General features: G+C 39.2%; 1 protein-coding gene across 2 annotated transcripts; it reads right to left on the bottom strand.

Annotated features, from left to right (window-relative positions):
* Window positions 1-9: 9 nt before the first annotated feature.
* LOC147168294 (matrix-remodeling-associated protein 5) lies at window positions 10-27,010 on the bottom strand. 2 transcript variants are annotated; one of them, XM_086084064.1, is made up of 17 exons: window positions 26,756-27,010; window positions 22,405-22,525; window positions 21,672-21,808; window positions 15,965-16,094; window positions 15,415-15,653; window positions 14,932-15,083; window positions 10,650-13,556; window positions 10,298-10,530; window positions 8,639-8,912; window positions 8,423-8,566; window positions 7,751-8,269; window positions 7,489-7,660; window positions 7,087-7,347; window positions 6,829-6,955; window positions 6,488-6,568; window positions 4,156-5,302; window positions 10-4,074 (listed from the first exon to the last, which is right to left on the bottom strand). In XM_086084064.1, the coding sequence occupies exons 2-17, from the start codon at window positions 22,486-22,488 to the stop codon at window positions 3,521-3,523; spliced, it is 7,161 nt and encodes a 2,386-aa protein (XP_085940190.1). In that variant the 5' UTR covers window positions 22,489-22,525; window positions 26,756-27,010; the 3' UTR covers window positions 10-3,520. The 2 variants fall into 2 exon arrangements, with proteins under 2 accessions (XP_085940190.1, XP_085940191.1); XM_086084065.1 differs by lacking the exon at window positions 26,756-27,010 and having other exon boundaries at window positions 8,657-8,912.
* Window positions 27,011-27,758: the final 748 nt, after the last annotated feature.

Here is a 27,758-nt window from a genome sequence, read left to right as displayed (position 1 = left end):
AACGGGTAATAATCCTAGAAAAAATAGTAAATCAAATGTATCTTTTACTGATTTAGTGTGATATAAACAGAACTAAAATAGGTTTTAAAAAAATGATGTTATAAGGTTGAAAGTGATTTTGTCTGTAAAACATCAACCAAATACCATTTGAAATCCTAATCATATGATATATGACATTTGGATATTTTAACATGACTATAAATGACACAGGTCTCACTGTTAAGTTTTTTTTTATGTTACAGCATACTAATAAACACAAAGTCAGTGTTAGTCAAATTATTGAACAATCAATTATGTGCACTTAATTCAGTAATCAAGAAAAAAAATATTTGGGTTGAACCACAAACTTTAACCTCTAAGTGGTGCTAAAAGAGAAGATAAGACAAACTGCTTTAGAACTCTTTAGGATTGGAACACCAGGAGATATCTGCATGTAACATCCACGAGCTAGGTGAGCAGGTGTGAAACTGTACATTTAACTGAAGTGGTGTTTTGCAAAAACAGTAATGAAAGGCAAAGTTAATAATAATAATGTCTGTGAGCATTTAAATCTAACGGAAATCTCTGCATGTAAAGAGGCAAGGCTAGTTAACCAAAAGTCAATGCATATGACCTTCAATGCTTCAGGTGGCACTTTTCACATTCAAAACCAACATCATTGTGTAAAGAATATTGACACGTGGGCTCAGGAATACTTCATAAAAATAGAAAAATCAATTAACACATTTTGTCTCTACAACTATAAATGCTAATTAATATGACCATGCAATCAACAACATCTCCGGCTTCTTTGTGGCTGAGCTCAGCTGAGATGGATTGATGCTAGTGGGAAAGTTTGCTATGGTCTGATGAGTCCACATTTCAAATTGTTTTTGAAAATCATGGACATTGTGTCTTCCAGGCCAAAATGACATTTTTTATTGTTATCAGTGCAAAGTTCAGAAGCCAACATCTGTGATGGTGTGAGGGCGTATAAGTGCCTATCCAGGCAATGCGTTCTTCGGGGACATCCCTACTTATTTGAGCAAGACAATGCCAGGCCACATTCAGCGTGACTTTGTAGTAAACAAGTACAAGTACTAGATTGCCTGCCTGCCAAAAGTCCAGTACATACAATGGCTTTTGGAAGTAGTGTACTATTGTTAGCTCGTTAGCACTCTAGCGCTAGTCCGGTTGCATGCTATCGTTGCTAGCACATTAGCAGGCGTATGTAGTGGATGTTAAAAGGCCTATTTGCCAAATGGAGCTTATTTTTTATTTGTTTATGTTTTCATGTTCTCTATGAGAATTACATTGTTATTTAACTCTTTAGTGTTGTTTTCTGTACAGTTCTCACGACATGTTTAAGAGTAATAATTATAAATGCCTGTTATAATTTCAACTGGAGAGGGCATAGCAGAGCACAAAATAAATACAACAGTGTCAATCCCTGATCGTTGAGCAACTGGAGTTGTACATCAAGCAAGAAGGAGTAGGAACCTACGAAGCTTCAACAATTAGTAGCTGGAGTTCTAGCGCTTACTGAGTGTTGGTAAAAGGAACATCGCTGTTACACCACGGTGAACATCCACCTGTCCCAGCTTTTTTGGGCATGTGTTGTTGGCATCAAATTTGAAATAATTGAATATATGGGGCGGGGGAAATAGTTTTATCTGTGTGATCATCAAATATACTGTATTGTCAACTGAGTATTAATAAAAAAAAAAATAATAAAAAAAAAAATAATAATAATAATAATAATAATAATAATAATAATAATAATAGGTTGAAAAGGGTTTGCAAGTATTCTGTATGTATTTACGGTGTACACCACATCCAAACTTCGCTGGAATTGGGGTTGGCGTTGAAAAATGGCTTTGTTACACATAGTAATCCATTTAATTTTTTTTTAAAGGGATACTTGACTAATTCTAAAATAAAAGATTTCGACCAAACATGGCTCAGTTTGCTGACCAGTCCCAACAGGTGAGCCATGATTGGTCGTTACCTATTTCCTCAGCACAGGTTATGTCATCTTCAGTCGTTAAAGTTAAAGGTATTAATTGTACATGAAAAATAATGAAGTTATCAAATTTATTCTGGACAAAATATTATTATTTTTACTGCTGAAAATAGCTCAATGAGTCAAGTATCCCTTTAATAACCATCTCAACAATAGAAAATTTGACATAAGATTAAAAAAAAAAAGACAAATACAAAAAATAAAAATAAAAAATCTATAAAACTTTTTTGTTTGTTTTGAGAATGAGAATGAGCCATGGATGAACTTAGAACAGGAATACTGTATAGAAATATATTTTTACCATGTGAGGTAGTATGCCATCAAAGGGAATGGCTGATGCTCCAAAATAGAATCAATATAGCACAGCCCATCTTTTATCCTCCATAAAACAGGAGGTAGGTTGCTAACTGACCAATAGATAGATAAGCAAAGTATGATAGTCCAGTAAGTTTCATTTCATTAAGTGCACTGTAAAAGGGTAATTGCTCATTAAAATATGGATAGGTTATTTAAAAACACATGCATGGTCTAGCTTACGGGGCCCACTAGACACTGTTACTCTTTGTTGCTATGAAATCATAAAATGAAACACAAAGCAAATTATTTCACTGTCTCTAAGGAGAATATTGGTGTTTTGAAGGCTTGTGTGAATAACCTTCAGTGTTGTGAAAAATTATGTTACCTCTTCTTAAATTTTTACCTTTTTTTGCGTAGTGCCCCCAATTGAATGTGTAAGAGCATTAAAAAAAGCAAATATCAGACAAAGATAACCCAAGTAGGTATATAATGCAGCTGTTAAATCGTGATTTTTATTTATTAGATCGAAAAACCTACAAGGTGGCTAAATTAAAGCATTTCTGCTGGGAAGAAATAGTGGGCCAAAATATCTCCACAGAAAGGCAGCTCAAACTGGTTATTAGGTTTAGGTGATGAGTTTCTTTTTTGTTTTGTTTTTAAACAGTACAGGCCAGGTAGCTTTGAGTAGGTTTTTTTCCCCCTTGAATAAATAAAACCACCATTTGAAAACTGGATTTCATTTTTACGTGAGTTATCTTTGTTTGATGCTTACATTTGTTTGATTATATTAAACATACATACAATACTTTTTCACGGCAGTGCATATCAGTTTTTGATATTCTGTCATTTACAAAACAGCTTAGAATTTTCCGCAATTCTGTTACATCAAATGGGTCCCTGTGATTACAAGTTATGTCCATTATCACTTAAACTATAACTTTATTGAAAAGACAACTGGGGCAAATCTAGGTCATGTAGTCAGAACTAAGAAGTTGCCCCGGTGAGTCAAAATGCATTTTTTTAAGTGTACAAACCATAATGACATGAGGGGAAATATAGATATAAAGTATGAATGCCTCCAGTTACAGTGGCTGTTCTGTAGGGCATCCTTATTTGTAATATAGTAGATACCACTTACTTCCTTATGGACAAATCCTTATCCAGCTTTGCCTACTGGGAGCGTTTCTTAACCCCGTAATTGGAAATGTGTCAACATGTCTCTCAGATCACTTGTAGGTATGTCGATTTAAAATCTGTTCCAAGAGCATTTTTAGCATTGCATTTGTAGATGCCAGAGTTCATGAGCACTGGATTCTGTATGACCAGACTACCCTCCTCTGTCATGTGGATCCCTCCCTGAACTATGTAGCGGTTATGTGGAACCAGTGTTGTACGGCCAGGTAAAGTCCAGGAGATTTCCGGCTTGGGAACACCTGTAGCAACACAGTTTAACTTAACAGGTGATCCCCGGTTCACTCTGGTGATGGAGGGCAGCATACTGGTGATGCGTGGTGAATGAACCATTACTGTGATAGGGTACGACAATGTTGAGGTGCCAAAAGAGTTGGTGGCTTTGCAGATGTATGTCCCTTTGTCAAAAGTAGCAATCTGTCTCATCTGGAGGGTCCCATTGGCAAGAAATGTAACTCGACCAATAGACTGAGGTTTATCCAAAGTGAAGCCATTGGGTAAGGTCCATGTAATCGATGCTTGCGGCCAGCCATCCACAGTACAATGCAAGTAGAGAGTTTGGCCATAGGTGATCTTTATTCCTCCTACAAATGAAAGTACAACTGTACTGTAATAAGATTTGGCCCAAAGATAATGAGTAAAAAGTAAAAAAAATTATACTGTACCTGTTGATCCTCTGATGACCGGCTTCCTTCCTGCTTCCAGTGCATAACGCTTCTCTGCTTGACCTGCCACATTCTTTGCTAGACACCTGTAAACTCCTTTATCACTTGCCGCCAGCTGAGAGATCCACAAAGTCCCGTTGTTACGATGGTGTGTAAAGCGTTGTAGTCTAACACCAGGCAACAGCATTGTCCCATTAGGTAGCAACCATACATACTCTGGGTTTGGTTTTCCACGGGCAGTGCACTGCAGATGCAATTCACCACCGTTTTGTTTTATTGATATGAGTTCAATATTAGGAACAGCAAAACTAGGTTTTTCTGCTACTGGTGCCACATCCAATTCAACTAAAAGGGATGCTTCACCTAGATTGTTTTTGGCCAGACACATGTATCTCCCTTCATCTGTTTTTCTCAGTCCTCTCACTTCCAAACTCCCATTTTGATGCACTTGAAAGCGACCGCTGAGAAAGGAGAGTTGTAGTGATTGGCCGTAAGGTGTAACCCACCAAACTTTTGGCTCAGGCTTCCCTTCAACCTTGCAATCTAATAGTATGGTTTGATAGGAAATGCCTACAACCTTTTTGGCATTCTTCCCTTTGTTGCCATTGATAAAGGGTTCCCTAGATTCAACTTCAAGAATCATGTTTTTAATGTCATCACCAGCAGAATTTCGTGCCACACAGGCATATTTCCCTTCATCAGCCAGTGTTACTTTTTTGACCACTAACATGCCATTTTCCACAATATCAAATTTGTCTGATGACATTAGAATCACATTATTTCGCGGTGAGATCCAAAAGATTTGTGGTGTAGGTTCACCAGTAGCTTGACAGCTCAGTTGAGCTAATTCTCCATATTTCACTGTGACCAGGGATAGAAATGTAAAACTAATTCTTGGGGCATTCGGGCCAACTTTAACACTAACTTTTCTCTCATCTTTACCCAGTTTATTCCTGGCAAAACAAGTGTAGTCACCCTCATCTTCTTTGTCCATCTGTTGAAGAAGTAATGTTCCATTGTTAAAAATAACATAGCGGTGGTTGCGATAACCATTGTCATCAGATTGAAGGGCATTGTTGATTAGCGTTCCATCTGGTAGACTCCAGGAGACTTCTGGATCTGGGAGGCCCGTTGCAACACAGTCCACCTAAGAAACACACACACACACACACACACACACACACACACACACAAAAATTACTGTAATTGCATTAAAAGTGAGTTATTGACAACAATTTCCCTTTACACATTAAAGGAACGCCAAATGACTTTTCAGTTTTCATTGATTATGGCGACACCATATGGACAAAAGCAGTAGTGTTTTGCCTTGAATGAAGACCACATTTCCCATAAGGACTAGTGCATAGCGAGCCCTCACAGTGGTCTGGAGTTGGATTGAAAAACATTTATGTTTGCTGTGGCTATGTGAAGGTAATTAATCTATTATATATATATATTTTTTTTTATACAGTACTGTAACGTTTTTCAAGTACCGGTATGTTAACAGCAGATGTTGGTTTTACTTCTTTATTGTCAACACAAACGGCTGCGCTCGCCCCCTCCCTTCCCGCGATGCATTCACAAGCACTTTGTAAAGAAGACAGCACACAACACAACCTAGTTTGTTACAGTACTTTTTTTGAGTGTTGCGTGCCTGGTGAGGCCAGTGTGGAAGGGCGAACTATCACGCTGATGACTATTTATTACTTTCATGCAAATTTCCAATAGCTAGCATTAGCATAGTAATTTTGATGTGAGCATGGAAAGCTACCTACTCGTCCATCCGAAAAAGAGCCGAGCCCCACAAAGGCAGCATCGGTTGGAAACCCCCCTCATCTTTGACTGCACGCCAGCGAGTGAAATCGGGGCCAATCCTGCTTTTATCCAGGTAGGCTCCTTTTTCATTTTTATTTGTGTCTCCTCAGACAAAAATCTTCGTTTCTTTGTTCTTTTGTAGCTCCTCCATGACAATAGTAATCGTGGTAGACGTTCGACACGTCTTTGGGACGACTGGGGAACGGGGAACGTGACGTATGCCGTAAAGCAGTCTGCACGATTGTAGTTTTTTTCTGTGTGGCAGAGTTTACACCATCCACCTCAAAGTTGTTTAATGGCAGTAAAAATGATACAGACCCCCCTCAGACCATGACAAAGGTTTCATTAATCTAGCTCTAAGTCAACGTTTCATCAGCAGAATTATGAAGACATGAATTGAAGGTTGAAAAGTTAAGTAGTGGGGCTTTACCTGTATCTGTGTTGTAAGTTTTGTATGTATTATTTTCACTTCATGCTACTCATACTGTGTGTCATTCAACCTTTTCCACATAGATACCTGGACTTTTTCTCCAAAGTTGACTCTCGGTTGTGTAGTTCTCACATGTTCGATTCTAGGCGGCGTCATCACGACATCCACCTAATACAGAAATATGTTATGAATGAAAGAGTGAGGCGAACTACATTTTTCTTCTCATTGTCTACTGCCGTTACTGCTTAGATGATTGTTGAGAGAACATATACTGTAGAAAGAATTCAAGTAGTTATCAATAAATATACACTTCTTTGAATTTAACTGCTTATAACTCATTCACTGCCAGCTCAGTAAAAATGGCTCTTCTGACGTCTATAGCCATCAATGGCAGTGAATGAGTTCATCTCTGTCTGTGCTAATCTTACCTGAAAGACCTCCATATCCTCTCCGTTCGGTCTCTGAAAGAAGCACAGATAATTTCCACCATCCAGCTCTGTTAGCTGAAGTATCCTCAGAGTCCCATTTCGGAAAACTTTAATTGGTCTCTCTGGACTGGAGGCAGATGGAAAGGAGACATTATTAGAAGATTAGAATGTTTACTCAAGTCTAAAGCAACTCAAAATCTTATAATTTCAACACTTCTGCATTGAAATATAAAGTTTCCCACTGAGCATTTCTGTAACCTGTTGTGATGCTCCATGATGGTTTTTGAGGGCAGCTGCCAGATGGTCCCCCTTAGGGATCCACTTGACTCTGGACAGTGTAAGTAGACAGCAGAACCATACATTGCTGAAACTGAGTGCTGGCGGGACGGCACTCCATGGTGATAAGTAGGAGGGAAAGGAAGAGGAGGATGACGGATATGTGAGGAGGAATCTGCCCGTACTTCAAGATGTACGGTTCTTTTCGCAATGCCCACAGTGTTTGTGGCTAAACACTGATACCTGTGTGGAGGACAGTGAAAACCTGAATTTCAGCTTTTCTTTCAAAACAAACCTAAACAATATGCTCTTAACTGTACTCCATATTTATTTAATGGATAACTTGCTCAAATGTGTGTACAAAGAGAAACAAATAAACTGTACCTCCCTGCGTCAGCTAGTGAGACATTCTTGAAATACAGTGTCCCATTGGGAAAGACAAAAAGCCTATGTCCCAGAAACTGTGATGGCTTAACATGGATCCCTGATGGCAGGGTCCACTTCAAAGTGGGTAAAGGTTCACCCTTCATTGAGCAATGGACATATACATTCCTCCCTGGGTAGATGGAATTAATTGAATTGTATTTTTTACTCATCAAGTTACAATGGGTATGATTTTATGGACATTTGTTTTTGTGTGCAATACCTGTTGGAATGATCACAGTGTCACTTGCGGCTTCATTGATGCTTGGCGGCAAAGCTGCAACATGAAGATGATAAGTGACTGTATCCGCACCAGCTGCATTGCTTGCAATGCATTTATAGTCTCCTTTACTGGAGAAATTGGTTGACTGCATTTGTAGCGTCCCATTTTTAAGCAATGACATTTGAGAGATTGAAGTATGAACGGTCCCGATTTCTCGAACAAATGTCCCATCCGGAAGAATCCAGGAAATTTGAGCCGGGGGTTTCCCAGAAGCAAGACATTCAAGGGTCACGCTTTTCCCTAAATAGTTTGCTATCTCTGTAGACCTGGGAGGTTGGATCTTGGGGGCCTCAGTCTGAACTGCTAACGTAATAACCATGCGATCTGATCCAAACCTATTCTGGGCAGTGCAGAGATACTGGCCTCTGTCTTGTAGCTGGACTGTTTTAATTACAAAAGTTCCATTTTTTAACACTTCAAACCGGGAACCATGCTTAGTGTTGGCTGGAATGGTGGCACCTGTGGAGGGAAAACAAACATAGGAAAAAAATGAATGAGTCAAAAGCATCTAGAAGAGTCCATTGTTTATATCAACATTGTCAAATTCATTCATTCATTCAAATTCTCAAAACATGTTGCCAGACTCATTCCTTTATCATTTTAGCATTTTACCTGTGGATACTTTTGTCCATGAGATACTTGGTTCAGGATGCCCTGTTGCTTCACAATGTAGAACAACATCACCCTCTGCCAGGACTGACACACTGGCTTTGTTCACTGTAGTGATCCGAGATTTGGCCCAACCAGCACCAGCTCCTATAAGCATCATTTCAATTTAAAATACACGATACATTTTCAATACAATGTTTAGAAGTTTTAGATGCTTACCTCGAACATGCCACTGACCCCCATGCTGTAAAGCTGAGATGGTAGTATGGAAAGAGTGAGGGGTCAGATTAAAACCAAATGAAGAGGATGCTGTTGGTTTGGCAAGATTTGTAGGTTGTTGGGCAGAGGGGGGTGTCGGTACAGGTGGTTTGTTGAGGGAAGGTCTGGTAAGAGGCATGGGACTGGGTTGAATGGGGTTTTGAGGATTGTCGTAGTTTATGCGAGGTTTGGGTGTCGCTATCTTTCCTAGCTGAGATAGACGATCAATATATGCCTGAAAAAGACAGTCGACAATTAGTAAAAACGAATTTCTACCTGGAATGTATGCTTCATCACTATCATCACTAGTGATTTTATTGTAGCAAAAAAACACAAACTTGTGCAAAAGTCCACCATTATATTTGTTGTTGCAGCAATGATAAAATCATTCACCACAACTACAATGGCACTTATTAGATAAGACTTCTGCCAAGGCCTGACCATTAACATAGAAGTGAAAAAAGTTTGTGAAATGGTGTACAGTATTTGCGTTTAATTATCTAACTGTTCATTACTATCCATCCACTACCGCGTATCCGGGGTCGGGTCCCGGGGACAGCAGCCCACACTTCCCTCTCCTCTGCCACTTCGGCCAGCTCCTCTGACGGGATCCCAAGGCGTTCCCAGGCCAGCTGAGAGACAGTCTTTCCAGTGTGTCCTGGGTCGTCCCCGGGGCCTCCCGCCAGTGAGACATGCCTGGAACACCTCTCCAGGGAGGCGTCCAGGAGGCATTTGAATCAGATGCCCGAACTACCGCAACTGGCTCCTCTCCACGTGAAGGAGTAGCAGCTCGACTGTGAGTCCTTCCCGGATGACCGAGCATCTCACCCTATCTCAAAGGGAGAGCCCGGACCTCCTGCGGAGGAAGCTCATTTCGGCCACTTGTATCTGAAATCTTGTTCATTTGATCACGACCCACAGCTCGTGGCCATAGGTGAGGGTAAGAACGTAGATTAACCGGTAAATCGAGAGCTTTGCCTTTCGCTCACGTAGTAATTATTTCTGTTTGATACATTGAGTTTTTTTTTTATGTAGGTTTCAAATATCCAACTGTCTGAGTGGTCATTGAACGCACCCAGAGTTTACTGCTCAACGTGAATGACGTGCTTGGTTTTCTTTTGCTTCTCTCTACGCTTCTCTGGATCGTAGAATGTAAGCACTTTTTTTTCAAAACCTAGTTTATGTAACTGGCAATCACAATACATGGGTTCTTCATGTCTTTAAATTAAAACAAACGTAATGTCACATCCAATGCATGCACGACGATACTCCCCCTGGCACGGGTTCTCACAGAAGTAACATGTCAAGTGCATGCGTGCGGCGTGCCCACAGGCAAATGGGGCCCCACACGGACGATGGTGCTCTAGCACTATGGGTACTCTGCGTATAGGGTGCGGTGGCCCTGAGCCCCGGACAACATAGCTCCTAGGATCACTGGGACATTCAAACCCCTCCACCACGATAAGGTGATGACTCACGGAGGAGTTCATTACTAGTTCTAGTTTATTGAGGATGATGATGGGGCAGATGATGTAATTATGTATGCTAATTACTGTGTGCATGGGAGTAACACGTTTCAGCAATCATTTTTTTATACCCTCATAAGCACCACATATGTACCTGTCTATATCTGTTCCTCAGCTTTGATAATATCAGTTGATCTCTGATTTGAGTCCTGACATCCAAAGGATTATTTTGATATGAAGAATTAATTGTTGTTGGTTCGATAATGTTGGTTGTGGGTTTCACAGTTTTATCTGTGATTTCTGGTCTGTTGGTGCCAACTGGGCTTTGAGCTCTTCCATGGGTGAAAATCCTGGTTTCATTTGTGGGCACAACGTGTGGCACAGCGCCTGGAAGAGAGAGCAAATCGGTGTTCAAAACATAAACCACCAATCCAACACATTGTGTAAATTGTTATGGTACATTAAACTGTTTACTATCAATAACAAGCAGTACAGTGTTTATCTACCTTGCTTGGGAGGTGTAAATGACGGTTGATTCTGCCAAGGAGGATACATAGGGTAATGATGGTGGTTTGAAGGCCAGTGTAAGGTTGGGGGAATGTGGGGTGTTACAGATGGTCTACTGAGATCAACATCTCCTAGATTCTCTGGATTTCTGTCTTGATGTATTTGTGGCAGCTGAGCAGAGTTTTGCTGCACTCTTCCTCGGTTGTGCCAGTGTAGCCAAGGGTGAATGGGAACGGCGGGAACATGAGGCTTCTCAGGCTTTGCTGCTGCTTTGTCCTCCTCTTTGTTTTTGTCTTGAATTTTGTCCTCTTTTGTATTTTCTCTGCTTAAGTGAGAGGTTTTGAAGGTCACTTTGGAAGAAGAATCCTTTGATTGGGTTTGGGAATTTTGTTCCATTGAAGGTTGAACGGTTGGTTTTGTTGTTTGGAATGTTGAAAGTACGTTATGCAACATATTGTAACTCTGTGTTAATAACTCATTTTTGGATGATTCTCTTGCTATCTCGTGTTCTGTGTTCATTCTTCCTTTCGTAATATCCACCCTCTTCTCTGCTGATGTGTTTTGGTTTGCTCTCACTTGCTCAGTTTCCACAAGAGTCATTTCAGTGGAAAGAGAACTAACTTTTATCCTTGGAGGAATAGGTAGAATATGTGTGTCTAAAGAAATCTCTAGTTTGGCTTTCGTGTCCTTTATTGATTGAAAAGCTGTATGACTACTTTGGAGATCCTTAATTGCATGATGAGTTTCAGAGTTTGATACTTTTCGTTCATCCATGCTTTCACTATGCTCATTACCCCCAACTTTTTTTGTCTGATAGTAAGCGTTGACAATAGTTGGTTCAGGTGTCGTCCAACTGGAGGTGGTTGTGGTAGTAATAATTGTGGCTGTTGGTGGTGGAACGGTAGATTTGTGCATGTTTGATGAATGAATAAATGATTTGAGGTCAGGATGAATTCTTCTCATTGGTGGTTTTCTCCGTCTAAAAGGTGGCCTTCTACGATTTGAGCGACCAGGAACAAATTTCCTGTTGCCTAAACCAATTTGCCGATTTTCTGCTTTCTCAACTTGGGTTCTGGCAATTGAAGTTACTCCATTGTTTTTTTCTGTAATCTCACTAACATGTTGAAGGGAGGGATCTGTACTCCCGACAAATGGAGCCTGTGAAGTTTTGAGTTGTGGTTCTTTTGCTGTTGGCTCCATCATATAATCAGAAATAGTTGTTATGGGGACATTGTTGGCAGTTGTGTATGAAGTTGTTGTTGCAGCGTTGAAAAAACTGACTGGGGCAACCACTGTGGTAGAATATGTTAGCGCCAACTCTGAGGGCCGTGCAATGGGTAATTTAGCATTGGCTTTAGCCAAAACCTCCGCCCAGTAATTTGGATCCAGTGTCTTCACAACAATGGTCGGTTTTCGTTTAAAATCTTTCTTTGGGATTTTTTTTGAAAACAAACTAGGTCTTTGCTGGTGTCCTACTGTAGGAACCTGTGTCGCAAAAGGGCGAATAATTTCTTGGTAAACTCCCGCTGAGCCCTCTTCTTCCATATCAGTGTTTAAGATTTGCTGTTCTGTTTCTATCTGTATTTCAGCATTATAAGAGACCTTTTCCTCTGTCACTTCCACCATGTGTGACAGCATGTCAACTCCATAGAGATTTGAGGCCAAACAACTGTATTCTCCTGAATCTTCTTCCATCAACTTCCTCACGACCAAAGTACCATTTTCCATTACTGATGCCTTTCTTGTCTTTTGTGTGGGAAGGAGTACTTTGTTTTTGGGCATGTACCATACAGTTTGACTGGGTTGTGCTGATGTCACCTCACATGGGAGGGAGATTGAACCTCCCTTTGCAATTATAATTTTCTGGCCATTGAAGGCAGTGGGGCTTGGTGATCGTTCTTTCACAGTAAGCCTCAAAGACATTAAATCCACACCTGCTTTTGTTCTGATCATACAGTGATAGAGACCAGAGTCGGATTGTGATGCATTCATGATCACAAGATCCCCTGTGTCATCAATTTTGAGTTTTTCAGTCAAACCCTCTACAATGGACAGATCTGGAAGCATCCAGTCCACTTTCAGCTCCTGCTGTGAAGTGACAACACTGCATTTTAAGTGAACCTTTGACCCCTCAAGAGCAGTATTAACCCGCCAGGCGTTCCGACGGTGAATCATTCCCCAAGAGGAAGAAAGGTCATTGTCATCATGCTGGCCTCTGTGGGTGCTCATTATTTTGGTGATTACAGTTGTAAAATCCATGACCAGTTTCTTGGTTGTTGTTTGTTGTCTATTAAGCTTTAAAGTGATTCTGTGTTGAAGCAGCCATGCCGGTTCTGCCACCAAATAACCTTTTAAGTCTGTGAAATAAGGGGAATTTTCATTTGCAACTTGGGCATATTGATAAGTAGTTCTGCTGGTGTTAGCTCTTTCTTGACCTCTTTCCAAGATAGCAGGACTTTCATAGTAATATGCGACCAGTTGCCAAAGATTTTGTAATTTTTCCCGGTCAATCTCACACTCAAGGATACTTGCCAATGATACATTGACAGACAGCCCTTGACCTGACCGTGGATTCACTGTCCAGTTTATATGAGAACTGTCTCCTGGGTGGCGCATATCACAGTCCACATGAGCATTATTTCCATGGCTATCTGAGAGAACAAAGCTTAGGTGGCCTAAGGGCTTTTCAAAGTCCCGGGTATACGGGAGGTCGGGCTCTGAGTCAGATTCAGCCCACACAGGGTTGTCCCACAATTTGAGGGAAGAGCGAAGAGTTGGTCTTTCACAGGTAAATTGATCTTCACTTAATCCAAGCAATAGGGTCCCGTTCAGGGGTTGAGGAGAGAAACACTGAGGACAAACCTCTGTGGTGCTTGTCTCACGTTCCTTTTTACACTTTATTACTCCTGGAAACAAGAAGAGGGAAGATTTATCAACATTTTAAAGTATCAACTATTGTTCTATGTATAGGAGGAGGATAGAAAAAAGGAAGGATGCAGCAGTGGTCATTAAAAGGCTAACATGCTGAAACATCCATCCATCTATTTATTATCCGTACCGCATGTCTTCACGAGGGTCACGGGCGTCCTAGAGCCTATTTCAGTTGTCATTGTTTATCAGATATACACAGAAGTGATAGTCAGACAAAACTCCCAACAGTATTCATAAATATACTGTAATGTACATTGTATCTGTTGCTGTTTGCAAATGTTGAGAAACCAAAAAGCTACTTTCTTGACACTTTTAAATGATCAGCCCCAACATCAGATTTGTCAGATTTGGAATGTGTAAATCTTGAGTTTGACATTTGTTAATAGCATTATTTGAGAACAGATGGGAAGTGAAGTGTCAGGATCCTTAAATGCATCCCTCGGTCAGTATTTGGCTTTCACTTGTGAAGCGCTTTTCTATCGTCAAAGTAGAGAAAGACACTGTCTCCCCGTTCACCTATTGATGATGCAGCATCAGGAGCAACTTGGGGTTCCATATTTTGCTCAAGGCCTTTTTGATATGGTCACAAGGGCTAAGTATCAAACTAAACATGAGGTACGACTCCACAGTGATTGAAGCATGTTTTCAGATCAAATCGGACAAGATGGTCATCTTTGACTTTCTTGCTTGCTACTCTTGCAGCAAATGTTTTTCTTCTTACAGAATATATAAAGGATCCTTATCTTGTTCAGGTCATGAGGTGCTGGTGTCTAACCCATCTGATTTTGGGCAAAAGGCAGACTACACATTGGGCTAGTAGCCAGTCGAACTCAGGCCACATAAGAGACAGACAGCCATTCACACTTATAACGCACATCCACACCATCACTGAGTAAGAACTTTTGGCAAGTTTGCCACTAAACCATCGGTGGCTGTCATGATTTGGGTTGGGTAGTTTTTTTTTACTTTTCTGTCATGGTTAAGTTTTATTTTGGGTTTTGTTTTGATTTGGTCATGTTTCTTTAAGTTTCTGTCATGATCTGTTGAGTTCTGTTTTTTCTTGTGTGTCTCCCTTGGTCTTGTTAAGTGTAATCCTGCCCTTCCTCGTGTCACCCAATCAGTGTACTCAGCCACTCGTGTCTTGCCCCAGGTCTCGTTTTGTGTGTATGTATATAGTCTCTTGTCTCCCCTCTGTCTGCGTCGATCCATTGTTGTTTTCCCCCTGTCATGCTGCCGTTTTTTTTTTTTTTGCCTTGTTGTCATCCCCTCCGCCCACCCACCAGTAGAATCATGCCAAGTGTTTCAAGAGACAGCACAAATGTAAACAAGCTCTATCTCTTTATATGATACCTTCATGTGTAGCACTCCACTGTACCAGCCACTGAAGTTGACAATCACAGGTCCAGGGGTTACCATGAAGGGAGAGAATTTCCAGTCTGGGAGATGTGTTCAGTACAGTCACAGGGATCTGTTCCAACAAATTATCTGAAAGGTGTAAGTGTCTGAGACAAAAACAATGAACTGTTAAAAAAAATAAAATTCAATTAGCAAAATCTTTAAAGGCCAAGCGAATTTAAAGCGGCCAGACTTAAAGCTGGGACGTGTAAAATCAAGCCTGGTTAAGTGTTTTCCGCACAAATTGGCTTGTTGTTATGTTCTTGTTTAGTGAAGCTAGGAAAATACATTTTGTAATTGTAGTATGACACAAAACTATAGATATAACTTGATACTACTAATGTGAAATTATTTAGCATTTTATTTTCATTCATCTTAATATCACAACTTCAAAAACAAAACAAAAGTTCAGGCAAAAGCGTTTTTTTGTTGTCTTACTTAAGTCCAGAGGTCCAAAAGTTCCCTAGTAGTGACACTGTAATAAAGGTATGAGGATGGATCTCTTTGAGAAGATTCCCCTCCAGTTGTAGAAGTTTGAGGGAAGTCAAACCCGTGAAAGAGTATGGCTGGATAAAGCTGATGAGGTTGTGATCCAGATGCAGGCGAACCAGACCCACCAGACCCTCAAACAGTCCAGGTTTCACTGTTGTTAGCTTGTTATAACTCAGTTTCAATATCTAAAAATAAAATAAAATACAGAATCCATTTAACTTAATAGAGTGCCTCATCGAACAAAACTCACAAAATTGCAGATTTGGTATTATGTTGAACCAAGCCTTACTCAGTATTTATAATAATAGTAAACTCACCAGTGAGCCTTTTGAGTGTAATTTTATTTGTTATTCAGCGTAATGATTACTGTTGGTATTTAAGTGAAATAGTTGATTTAAAAAAAATTATAATACAATTCCTCATCAGTTATGAATAGTTTCTACTTCAAAGTCAACATAACACAAGTAATGGTCTCACACTCTCACATACACAGTACCTGTAGTGACCGCAAGCTGTAAAATGTCCCTGGATGGACCGTGCTTATGTCATTACCATGCATCAAGAGCATTTCCAGTTTCCGTAGTGACCTGAATTCTGACGCCTCCACTTCAGTCAAGCTATTATATCTGAAAGCAAGAGAACAAAATAAAACATGCGTACAGGATTGTCTGTAGGTGTTTTTATTTATCATTTTATCGTGCCATACATCAAGTGAGGTGCCCTGAAATGGAAGTGACAACTCATCACAGTACCTATCAAACTGAACTGAATCAATGTTACCATATGAACAGAATGTTGCTCATTTGGTTAATCAAAATTACACACCTTATTAAACAGTAACTTGTGTCAAATATAAAGTGTCCTCTTATGCTGTTCAAAGACCTTCAACAAACAAACTAGTAAGTTGAGTATTTTTACATCTGACAAGGAAAACAAACCAGAAGAGCATTTTACAGAAAAGCTCCCATCTTAAATTTTAATGTAGAGGACAAAAGAACAAAAAGTGCATTTCATTTTCTTTTCTTCATTTTCTTGACCTAATTTGGCCCTGGCGTCAGGCCAGGACAAACTCGCTCTTCTTCTCTATAATGCAGACGCACTCTTGTCTTGGGGGTGTCTTCCATCTAGTGGTGAATACTGTTATTACAACTTAAAACTGCTCAGTTGCATTAAACATTTTTATTTTCAAGTACCATGGAGCCACTAGCTGCTAGTTTCCCATCCCTGCTATAGATGTTCACTACTGCAAACATAAGTGAAAGCCAATCATAAAGTTGCAGGGGATTTTGGCTTGTTCTGCTATGTGTTAACGACAGCAACATACTGTAAAGCAGCAGGAGCGCTGTGAATAGCACTTTGGCACATAATTACAACAGCAATTAAAATACAAAGAGCTATTGAAAAGCCTGCCGTGTATTCTCCAGCTTTCAGCACATTACAATAAGTACATCTTTCCAAGAGTCATTCAGATGTCAAATACAGCACAAATCAGCAGATGCTTGAGTCGGCCTTGACTTTGGAAATGGGGATGCATCTACTATTTTCAAATGTTTGTAAGTCTCTTAACCCCCATGAAGTTGACTTTATCACAGCAAAATGAATTCAAAAGTCTTCAGAAACAGTAGGCTATATATGCCAGTTTAAAGGAAGATGGAACCAAATTTATTGCAGCACTACATAATCCAAAACACAAAGAAGTTCGTCAGGTGCAGGAAATAGGTCAATTTCAAGACCTAAACCCTACAGAGCATGCATTTTATCTGCTAAAAAAGCAGGGAGTAGCCCCTATTACCCCCAAAAATCAATCACTGTATGAAAGGCTGTGGTGAAAGCTGGGGAAGCATCATAAAATATATGACAGAAGACTACATAAATGTGGTCAGTGCGTCACAGATATGATGCAGTTATTGCAAGCAAAGAATTTGCAACTACTGTATTAGGTCTTATTCACTTTAATCTATTTAAAATTGTGTTCCAACCTTTCCCTCTCTCTCATGCTATCTTCTAAGTAATTTATCAGATCAAGATGTAAATATCTAGAAATAAGAACTCAATCTCTTGGCATCAAACCCAAATAAAGGACCTGTACAGCAATTATAAAGGGATTGGCTTCACTGTGTCAAATACTTTTGGAGACGAGTGCACATCTTAAGTGATTACTGCTGGCCATCTGCTACTTCTGTGTTCCATTTGCATATAAACACAGGCATTATTTCTGTTTAGAAAGACTAAATGCATTGTTATTTTTAATTAAAAGAAGAACCAATCAAAACATGAGAGTATTTGTAGTGTGTTCCAAGCAAACACGCGTTATCTGATACATTTAACATGAAACAAAAATGTGTAGCAATGAAAGTGTCATGCAAATAAGTACATACTATAGTTGTAAACTTGTGATGGTTGAAAATGTCAAATTAGGCAAATCCTAAAAAAAAAGTTGCCCATTCCATATCTAAACTTCAAATTCTTCATTTATACTCAGAGCTGCCCATCCGGGCATCGCAAGACATATTGCTCCCAAAAGGAAGTGCGCGCGAGTCTACAAATCAATTGTTGATTGTTCACACTAAAATAATAGCGTCCATTTTACATCTACCATATCTAGTGAAAAACATGGATACGTCGCAACCAGGTCAGACAGCCAATTTTCACAAAGGGTTTCTACAATTTGCACCTTGTGCAGGTACAGTAAACATCTCTCTTGCACTCTCAGAGATATGCTGTAAAGAGACAGCCTTTTGTCACCTTTACCAATATCAATAACCTTTAGGAAAAGAACCCAGAGACGAGTGTATAGGGTGATTACTCTTCCAACTCATGTGGATACTACTACTACTACTATAAGTGTTGATTGACAGACTGAATATTCATTTAGTTTGGTCATATGTGGTTATTATTATGGTTGCTCTCCATACAATAATCCTCAGCATTATCCATTGAGAGGATAAATATTGAGAGCTGCAGTTATTTATTGGTGTATTTCCATAACAGAGTGAAACTATAATAAAACTAAACAAAAACGGGCCAAAAATGTAAATAAAACTCACAGAATATGCCTTGTGTGAATGTATACCAAAGCCGTGCGTTTGAACTATGGTTAGGTGGGTGGTCTAGTGTTTTGAAAGTCCATTATGTCAGTTCCCTGAAGGTCTGGTCCCCCTCCAAATGTCTGGTCTGCTGATGCGCGCTCTTGATTCCTGTATGATCGTACTCTGTACCTCGTAAACACACATGCAGCACAAATGGAAAACATACAATTACCATGAAACACTTCCTTATAGAGAGTCATTCACCAATAAATGATCACATTGGACCTGGGGGCACCTTCAGCATTGCTTCTATTTGAAACATAGCCATATGATCTGTCTGTTTAAGCTTGTTGTCCTTTCCTTACTGCACTATAGGACTCCCATAGTCAAAATACAGTTGGAGTGCATTGCCGTCTGAGGTCCAAAGCCACGCTGATGAGTTATTCACTAGATTTCTGTGTGTGTGCTGGGTAGTGTGTTTATACAACTTCCGCATCTCGTCAATATGTCATTTGAGAATAAAAAAAATTCCAAAGGCCTTAAAAACGGCTTTGATTAAGCCTCTTGTGAAAAAGAGCAATCTCGATGCAACAGTTCTCAAAACTGCCATTCTTTGACAAAGTCTCAGAAAAAGACCAACCTATAGACATTCTCATTCGCATTTTTCATAACTTTCAATACTTTTCAATCAAACCTAGTCCTCACACAGCACTGAAAAAGCTCTGATCAAGGTAATGAAAACCACCTGAACACGGACACATGCAGAGTCTTTCTCGTTCTCGTGGACCTGAGTGCTCCCTTTAACACAGTCGACGATGTGATTGTGATCTTGTTGATCTTGATCTGTTATTATGCTTCTGCAAAGCTTGCCGATGAGCTGATCATTAGATTCAGCTGCGCTGAAGGAGGGAGACATAGTAAACAGGCTGGATTGGGGCTCTCGAGGACCGAACTTGGCCACCCCTGCTGTACATTCTCTCTGTCATTACAGATTAGTGTGTGGATGCAACACTATTTTCTTCAGCTAAACTCAGACAAAACGGAAATCATTTGCCTGTGGCCCACAGAAACACAGAGGAAGTCTTATCAGTCACCTGGAGACTCTCCAAAACTTAATTTAGAAACATAGGGCTTTTACTGAACTCAGACATGAATTTTAACAGCCACATCTACTTGTAAAAAACACTCTCTTAAAGGGACAGCAACGTGAAAAATCCACTTTTTGGAGCTTTTAGCCATGTTCAAATGTTATTCCTCACCAAAAACATCTCCAAAGTTGTGTTTTCTTCCATTCTCCCCTCTATGAGTAATTCTAGGTCATTCTGCTCTCCAAGCACCAGCCCCTCCCAACCTGAGAAAACAAGCTGTTGGCACTTTTTGACGTCATTAGGAGTGGATCCACCCCCGCACCGCCTCTCCGGACTAAACGCACGCCCAGTGACAAAAGTAGCCTTTATCAGTAAACATTCTGTCCAAATTAAGTAAAAGCAGTCAATTATCCTTTACTAAGGTCAGTTTTATGCTGCTAAAACCTGGAACAGTCTTTCAGGAGATGTGAGGCCTCAACTCTGACACTGTTGAAACTCAGGCTGAAAACAGTTTTATTAAGCTGTGCATACAGTATGACAAAGTAAAATGTTCATTTGCAGTCAAGGGGCTGCAGCTTGATCAGCTGGACGATCAGCTTTGTGCTCTGCTCTGAGTCTGAGAGAACTGACCAAATGTCAGGATTCAACGAGAGGTCACCAGATGGAGCGCAATTCCCCATCGTGCACTTGGAGGACCCGCTCAGTTGAATGGCCAGCGCATGTCAGACTAGCTGCCGTCACCTGCTATTTACCCTCCTAAGAAGCCTGTGCAACTGGGCAGAACTTAACTGTGCCCCCGAGGAATTTCATTCTTCCACTGCACACAGCTGGGCCATACAGTGAGTAACTGCAATGTTGGGGGTGGCCAGTTCTGTGCGGTGAGTCTGAGCTTCATTTGGATTAATCGTGAGATTGAACTTTCCATTTTTCATGATTTTGTTTCAGATTTTAATCTTATAACGTCTCTCCTCATTAGGCGACTTCGCTTTAGAACATTATCAGTGAATGCAGAAATTATTTGACGTTAAACTCTAGCATTATCATATCTGAACTCACTTTCTGAGTGACTTAGCTTCCATATTTTTGATGCCACGAGGTACCTTATCTTACCTATATTGATTTTAGGGCACACTTTGCTGAAGTTATGTACGTAACCCTGCACTTTGGATTGGTCCTTATTGGTCCGTATTTTCTAGAACTGTATCAAGGCATTAAGAAATCTGGTCCAAGCATCACATTCTTTACCCATGGAATTTTATTTTTCACTAGTCCTCATGTAATCATGGCCTTAAGGAGGTTAAAGCTAGGTTTTTTTCCACCCAATAGACCAAATGAGTGTGGCTGCCCGGATCGGCACCTCCGAGAGGGAGTTTGTTTTCCCTTTAAGCTCGTGACCATAAAGTTATGATCGATGTTATTCCCCACAAACCACAGAGCGGCCTACTAACCAACAAAAACATGGCACTTAATGTTTTTTTTTCTTTCCAATTTTCCTGTCCAAATTGCTTCTCTAACAATTGTGCAACTTTTTCTGCAGCCCTTCAAATGAATGAAAACAAACAAACAGTTAATGGCTTACAAAGAGACCAAAAAAAGTGACTGTGTTATTTATCTACTGCGTGAGACCACTGTGCTGAAACCTTCATCCACTATACAAAGACCCACATGGAAGTGATTAGGAGCTTTTCTCCACTTCAGAGTCAGTTTGGAAGCACATGCTGGTGCTAAACCTTTAGCTCCTGGCTTTCAAACACAAGTTGTCACGTTAAATGCACAGTGAGTTTTGGGTTGGCTATTTTCCTGATTACTGCTTTAATGAAAAAAATAAATGCCAAGGAGTTTTATTGAAGGTAGATAAATATTCATGTTTTATGGTCATACATGTTGAGACAAGATACAATACAATATTTTAAAGAGGTCTACATTAAATAAAATAACTGACCCTAAAGGGCTGATTATTTCTATGACATAACCCACTACAGATTCTAAAGTATTTCCTTTAGCGTGTTAAGGTTTTTCCCAACTTGAGTAGCCCTGTTTATATTTTTCAGAGATGCAATTTTAAAATGTGACCTGCAAGTCTTACCCCAGGTTGAGTCTCTCTGTGTCCTTAGGAAACGTTTTTGGTACAGCTGTGAGATGTCTGAACGTACAGTGAACGTCTTTAACACTTGGACAGCTGCAGCTCTGCGGACAGGAGGGTTCGGCATGTGCAGGGGAGATCTGCAACAACAGAGACATGAGAGCCCAGATGGTCCAATAATAAACATAGAGAAAAGGTAAATAATAGAATGAGAGAATTAAAAGGAGAGGCAAATATGAAAAGATTAGTGACAAAAAATGTTTTTATCTACTCGACTATTCAGCAAAATATTGCATGTGTGGTAAATAAATATACAGAAAACAGTGACTGACTGTTATTCCTAATTAAACTTGAAGCACATGTTGAAACTCGCTGATAACGGTTCATGTAATTAACTCATTCACTGCCATTGACGGTTATATATGTCAACAATTCATTTGAACTATTTCTATTAGTTTAAATTTTTTTCCACTTTTGTTAACAAGAGTATGAAAACCTAGACATTTTTTTTACATTTAGAGCAATTATAAAATTTGTTATCAATCGTGAGTTAACTATTGAAGAAATGTTTTTTTATCACCTGATGCCCCTAATAAAAAAAAAAAGATTAAAAAAATGTCTAGGTTTTCATACTCTTGGTAACAAAAGTGAAAAAAAGTTAAACTAAAATAAATAGTTCAAATAATTCTTTGACGTTTAGAGGCGTCAATGGCAGTGAATGAGTTAAGATATTTACCATTAGCCATAGCAGTGAGAGGAGAAGGGGAAAGCACACTGCAGCCCACCGGAAGAAGATCTTAGTGCACCACCACAATGCCATAACTTGTTCACCGAGGATGCTCACGCCATTAATGCATCTGCAAAAAGTGAGAAATATTTATGTGCAAATCATTTTCAACCTACTGTGTATTCTATTGAATACTCTAAAAAGACAATATATTTGATGAGCATTTTTTGCAAACATTCTCCCCTTTTGAATTTGGTGCCTGCAAAATGGTAAAAAAATAAATAATTGTTTGGAAATATAGGTGAGCTTCATGGTTGGGTTCAGAAGGAAGTATCCCCAAAAGGCTAGCACAAGCAAGGTTCATCATTATGTGAACAACAACAAATAGTACAACATTTTAAGAATGTTTCTCATACATTTACAAGAAGTTTAGGGATTTCATCATCCACGGTCCATGATATCATCACAAGAGAAATCTTTCCATATCAGCAGCAAGGTTGAAAACCAACATTGAATGCATGTGATCTTCGATCCCTCAGGCGTCACTGTATTAAAAACTGGTATTGTGTAAAGCAGGGGTCATCAGCATTATGCCAGGGCACCAGGAGCTCCTAAGAATCAGATGAGTAGCCCGCAGGCCTGTTAAAAAAAATAGCTCACAGGTGATGAGGAATTGTGATTTTCTAGGAATGTTGTAAAAGTGATAATTTGAAAATGTAAAAAATAGAAGACAGTTATAGAAATAAAGTGCTGCATATTGGTATTTATCTGTTATGAGAAAACATTACGTGATCAATGTCTTCGCACAAATGAATGTCATTAATTATTAACTCGTTCACTGCCATAAATTCATTTAAAAAAAAGATTATTAAAAATTTGGGGCAAGAGGCGATTACATTTTTTAAATGTAATTAATCGCATGAGTTAACTCACGATTAATTACAAATTGTATATCGGTTCTGATTGTACAATAAAAAAAAAATTGTTTTTTATACTCTTTTTAACAAAAATGAGAAAAAAGTTAAACTAATAGAAATAGTTTTTTACGTCAATGGCAGTGAATAAAAAAAATAAAGATAAAAAATTTGGGGCATTAAAGTTTTTAATCGTAATTAATTGCATGACTTCATTAGTTAACTCGCGATTAATCACAAATTTCATATCTGTTCTAAATGTACAATAAAAAAATCTAGGTTTTCATACTCTTGTTAACAAAAGTGGAAAAAATGTTAAACTAATAAAAATAGTTAAAATGAATTTTTGACATTTATAGCCGTCAATGGCAGTTAATTAGTTAATAGGGCTGTCACTATTTAATCTTTTTAGAATTGATTATCCTATCGATTAATCTATCATTAATCAGGTCTTGCCAGCCCATTTCAAGGCAGAAAGTTCTGTGTTGCCCAAGTTTGTGGTCAATTTAGCCAACCCCCCCCCCCCACCCCCCGCCCCCCTACGATCTAATAATAACATCTAAATACAAAGTAATAACGACATAATAAAGGTTATTTGAGAAAATGTGTTATTTCAGAAGTGTGCCAAGTTGGTAGCCCTTTGCACTAATCAGCAACCAAGAAATAGCTCTCAGCTTCAAAAAGGTTGGTGACTCCTGGTGTCCTGGATATATGTAGGCTCAGGAACACTTCAGCAATCCATTATCAGTTAACACAGTTTGTCATGACATTTACAAATGCAAATTAAATCTCTATCATGCAAAGCATATTGTATAAGCAACACCCATTAAGATGTGCCGGCTTTTCTGTGTCATCTGAGATGGAGTGACACAAATTTAAAAGTGGGCTGTTTTTGCAAGTCTTGTCTTTTGCAAGTTTTATTGCTAATAGTATAAGAATAAAATGTTTTGGAAGTAATTCTATAGACAAAGTATGTGGTAAATGTGCACAAACACATCATTAAGGTAAACAAGATGAAGGAAGAAGAGGTCAAAGTTCAGGGTCAATTGTGGAGCACAAATGTTGGGTTTGTCTCGACGACCTGGGTCCAAAACTACTTTCCATTTGGTCAGTAAAGTATGTTAACATATTTGACAAGGTTTTACTTCAGTCTTCACTCCCACCTTGAATATTTCCTGGAAGCGAGCAACCCCTTTTGATACTAACATGACTTTAAAGAGCAATTCAATTCAAATTTGACTCTTCGGTCTGGAATCGTCTTCCTGGGTCAAAGCTACATTTCTACGTGGTCTTCGTCACTAATGACTTTACCAGCTCCTCTGGAGACAGTGGAAGAGGACGGAAGTAACAGAAGACAGTAAAAACAGTGCTTAGTGCATGTTGCCAGATTGCGAAAAGGACAACATGTGATGAGAAAAGACTCTTTTCAAAAGAGAGTAACTGAGAAGCAAAAGGGGGGAGTAAAAGCTAAAATAAGACGTGAGAAGAGTCTCGTGTTTCGGAAGCAGTCTACTCAGACACTTTGCAAATCATAAAAACACATTTCTCTCATTTAAAGTAGAAAGACCAACCAAAAGTGCATTTGGACATGACTTTTGGTTGACCGTGACTGGTAGAGCATTGCCAATTAATACGCATTCATTTGAATTCAACATTCTCAAGAAGCCATGTTCTTGCTCATAATAAATATCAATTGAAATATTAGGATAATAAGAGTGTGTAGAAATGCTTTCTAAATGGACCCCATCTTGTTGATGATAATTGGCACTGGCACATTTCCTGTACATTCCTGTGCAGTGCACCCACTCCAGCCTGGTACTTCCTGGTAGCTGTAACAGGACCACACAGGCTGCAGCTGACTTTTGAGACTGAGCTGGCAAATGTTCACTTGTGGAACAGTTTTATCCTTCCAGGCAACTGAGGTTGACCTTCAGAACGAGAGTCAGGAATAAGCAAGTCCACATTCCAGAATCCTGGTCCTGGTTCACATACTGTATGTCATGAGTGAATCTGTGGATGGCCTCACATCAGATATTTATCAATAAAAAATGTTGAGGGTACTTAATGTGGATGTTGCCTGAGGAATTAAGCTGAGGCTGCACACTGTGGTTTCTAGCATGACAATGCTAGTTTACGTTACGTACATCTTTTTTTTTTAATGAGTTCATAGGTACTCATTAACCTCTGTGAGCAAGAAACAGCAATTCATTTTTAACATATAAATTAGTTATTACACTGGCCAACTTTCTATTTTAATTTTCTGTTGCATTATTTTTTTAACTGATTCGATACGATTTTTGGTTGCTGATTTCAAATTTTCCATCAGTTTTTTTCTCCCTGTATGCTTTAGTTTTCATGCAGTCGGCACGTTTGATATTCTTATATTAGTGGTTTATGCAGATTGTTTTATGCAGATTTTTTTAAATGTATATTTTCTCCCAATACCAATTTAACTTTTGAACCCTCTGCATAGAATCAATGTCAACATTAGCTTATCATAGTTGACTGATTTTCACATATTGGCTATTTTTGGCAACAGCACAGTAAATTCTGTAGAGTAAATTTGACAAAATTCAGAGTGGGACTAAATAGACTCAGTTTTAGAGTAATATTTACACTTGGAAGAGAGTAAAATAAAGAATCGAGAAAAAAGAAAAAAGAAAAAAAGTCACTCAAGGGTTGAGTAATGAACTCACGACCTTCAGCTTGGGAGACAACCGATCCATCACCTAAGACCACGCATCTCCTGCTGTGTGTGAGTAATATCACTCATGTCACTAGAATCTTCCTAACTCCAAGACACAATCGTTTTTAGTCTCTTGGAGATAAGCATACAAAATGAGGGGCATAGCTCAGGTGGTAGTGTGGCAGTCTCCCAAGCTGAAGGTCGTGATTTTGTTCCTCAACCCTTGAGTGACTTTTATGTATTTATTTTCAATTCTTTATTTTACTCTCTTCAAAGTGTAAATATTAGCCTACTCTAAAACTGAGTCTATTTGGTCCTTATTAAAATAGAGTCAAATTTACTCTACATAATTTAATGTGTACATTGTCCCTATATTTGGTCTCCTGTATCTACAGTTGTCAAAAAATTCTTATTGTTGTAATAATCCAAATTATTTGGGTACATATCGTACTTTTGAGCTCCTCTTTTAAGTGCCAGCTATAAACCTGCTTTGTTAAAAATATTGCTTTGCAAAAATTTTGCATTGCATAAAATGCAAAACTAGAGTTTTATTACAGAAAAAAAAAGCTAAAGTCAGATTTGGATTCACCACCCCAAAATGATGTAAGAACTTTTTTTGTTGTTGTTGATCACTTTTATAGACACACAAAATCGTGATTGCAAATTCAAAGACCTTTTAGATGATTTGACACACATTAGAGCTAACGATCAGGTTGAATGAAAAGCATTGTGAGAGTTCAACACATTTTCATGCACTCACCTGTAAATTCCTCCAACAGACAAAACAAATGATTCAAAATAAAGACTCCAAAACAAAGTCCTGCTGCCTTGAAAATTTAACAAGAAAAGCAGGCATAAAAAGTATCCGGTTGACGTCTTAGTCCGGCTAATGTCTGCTGACTTGTAAAAGTCTGCGAAAAAAAACAGAACACAAGAAGGGATGGAGCTCTGTGAGTGTGTTTGGATTAGTTTGACCCTCTGTTGGTCCTGAAGGCATCTGGATTTGGGATTAGCTTCTTTCCTCCTTCCTGGTCCCGTTTGGTGTGTTCAGACAGGAATGCTGCTCAACTTCTCCATCCCCTCCTACACCTACGCTCCTTTCCTTCACCTCCCCAAAACTCCCCCTTCCTTTCTCCACATCAGTCTGCTGGAAACATTAGGGTATTATTTTCAGTTGTTTTCCCTTTTTCTTTCTTACTCTTCTGGATTTTTTTGTTTTTTTGTGCCAACTTTTGCAATCTCAGAAAATATTTTCCCTTGCTTAAATTACCATTTGCAGGTTTTATATGTGTTAAGCTCCCTGATCAAAACGAAATGAGACGACAGTCAAATACCTGTATTTAATTAGTATTCCTATACATGATCAAATAACAAAGGATGCTTTAATCACCTGTTTGCTTTGATCTAGTCGAGAAAGCAAAAGTCTTAAAATATTGCTCACACTGCTGCAAAATGGAATGGCATCCAATATTAACCTGCGGCACTTCATTTCATTCAATGGACTCTTAGGCAGTAGCATTGTTAAAGCATCATATCATGTGTTTGATGTTGTCCACACAGCATCCATTGCAGCTCGGTCATTCTTCTTCTGTCATCCCGTCTGTGGTTCGTAGTTTATAGTGATGTGATGTATAACTCCGCTGCATCATACTGAGACGTGTGACTACCGGTAACCTTCTTGTCAGCTCTTGTTTTTAATTACGCTGCGTAGTGTGCAGATTAGCTCTGCTACCAACTGCATAATCAGCGATGGATGCCTGGGT

This window comes from Leptonotus elevatus, chromosome 9, assembly GCF_054856555.1.
Source record: "Leptonotus elevatus isolate MCC_2025b chromosome 9, RoL_Lele_1.0, whole genome shotgun sequence".
Classification (NCBI taxonomy): Eukaryota; Metazoa; Chordata; class Actinopteri; order Syngnathiformes; family Syngnathidae; genus Leptonotus; species Leptonotus elevatus.
Note: the sequence above shows the minus strand (reverse complement) of the source record. Positions and strands in the feature narration are given on the sequence as shown.

Excerpts from the sequence above, each read along its gene's own strand:
- LOC147168294 (XM_086084064.1), bottom strand. The coding sequence starts at position 22,488 with ATGGCATTGTGGTGGTGCACTAAGATCTTCTTCCGGTGGGCTGCAGTG. Across the intron at positions 15,654-15,964 it reads ACAGCTTGCGGTCACTACAG|ATATTGAAACTGAGTTATAA; the intron begins GTACTGTGTATG and ends TTTTATTTTTAG. Across the intron at positions 8,913-10,297 it reads TGAGGAACAGATATAGACAG|GCATATATTGATCGTCTATC; the intron begins GTACATATGTGG and ends TGTCTTTTTCAG.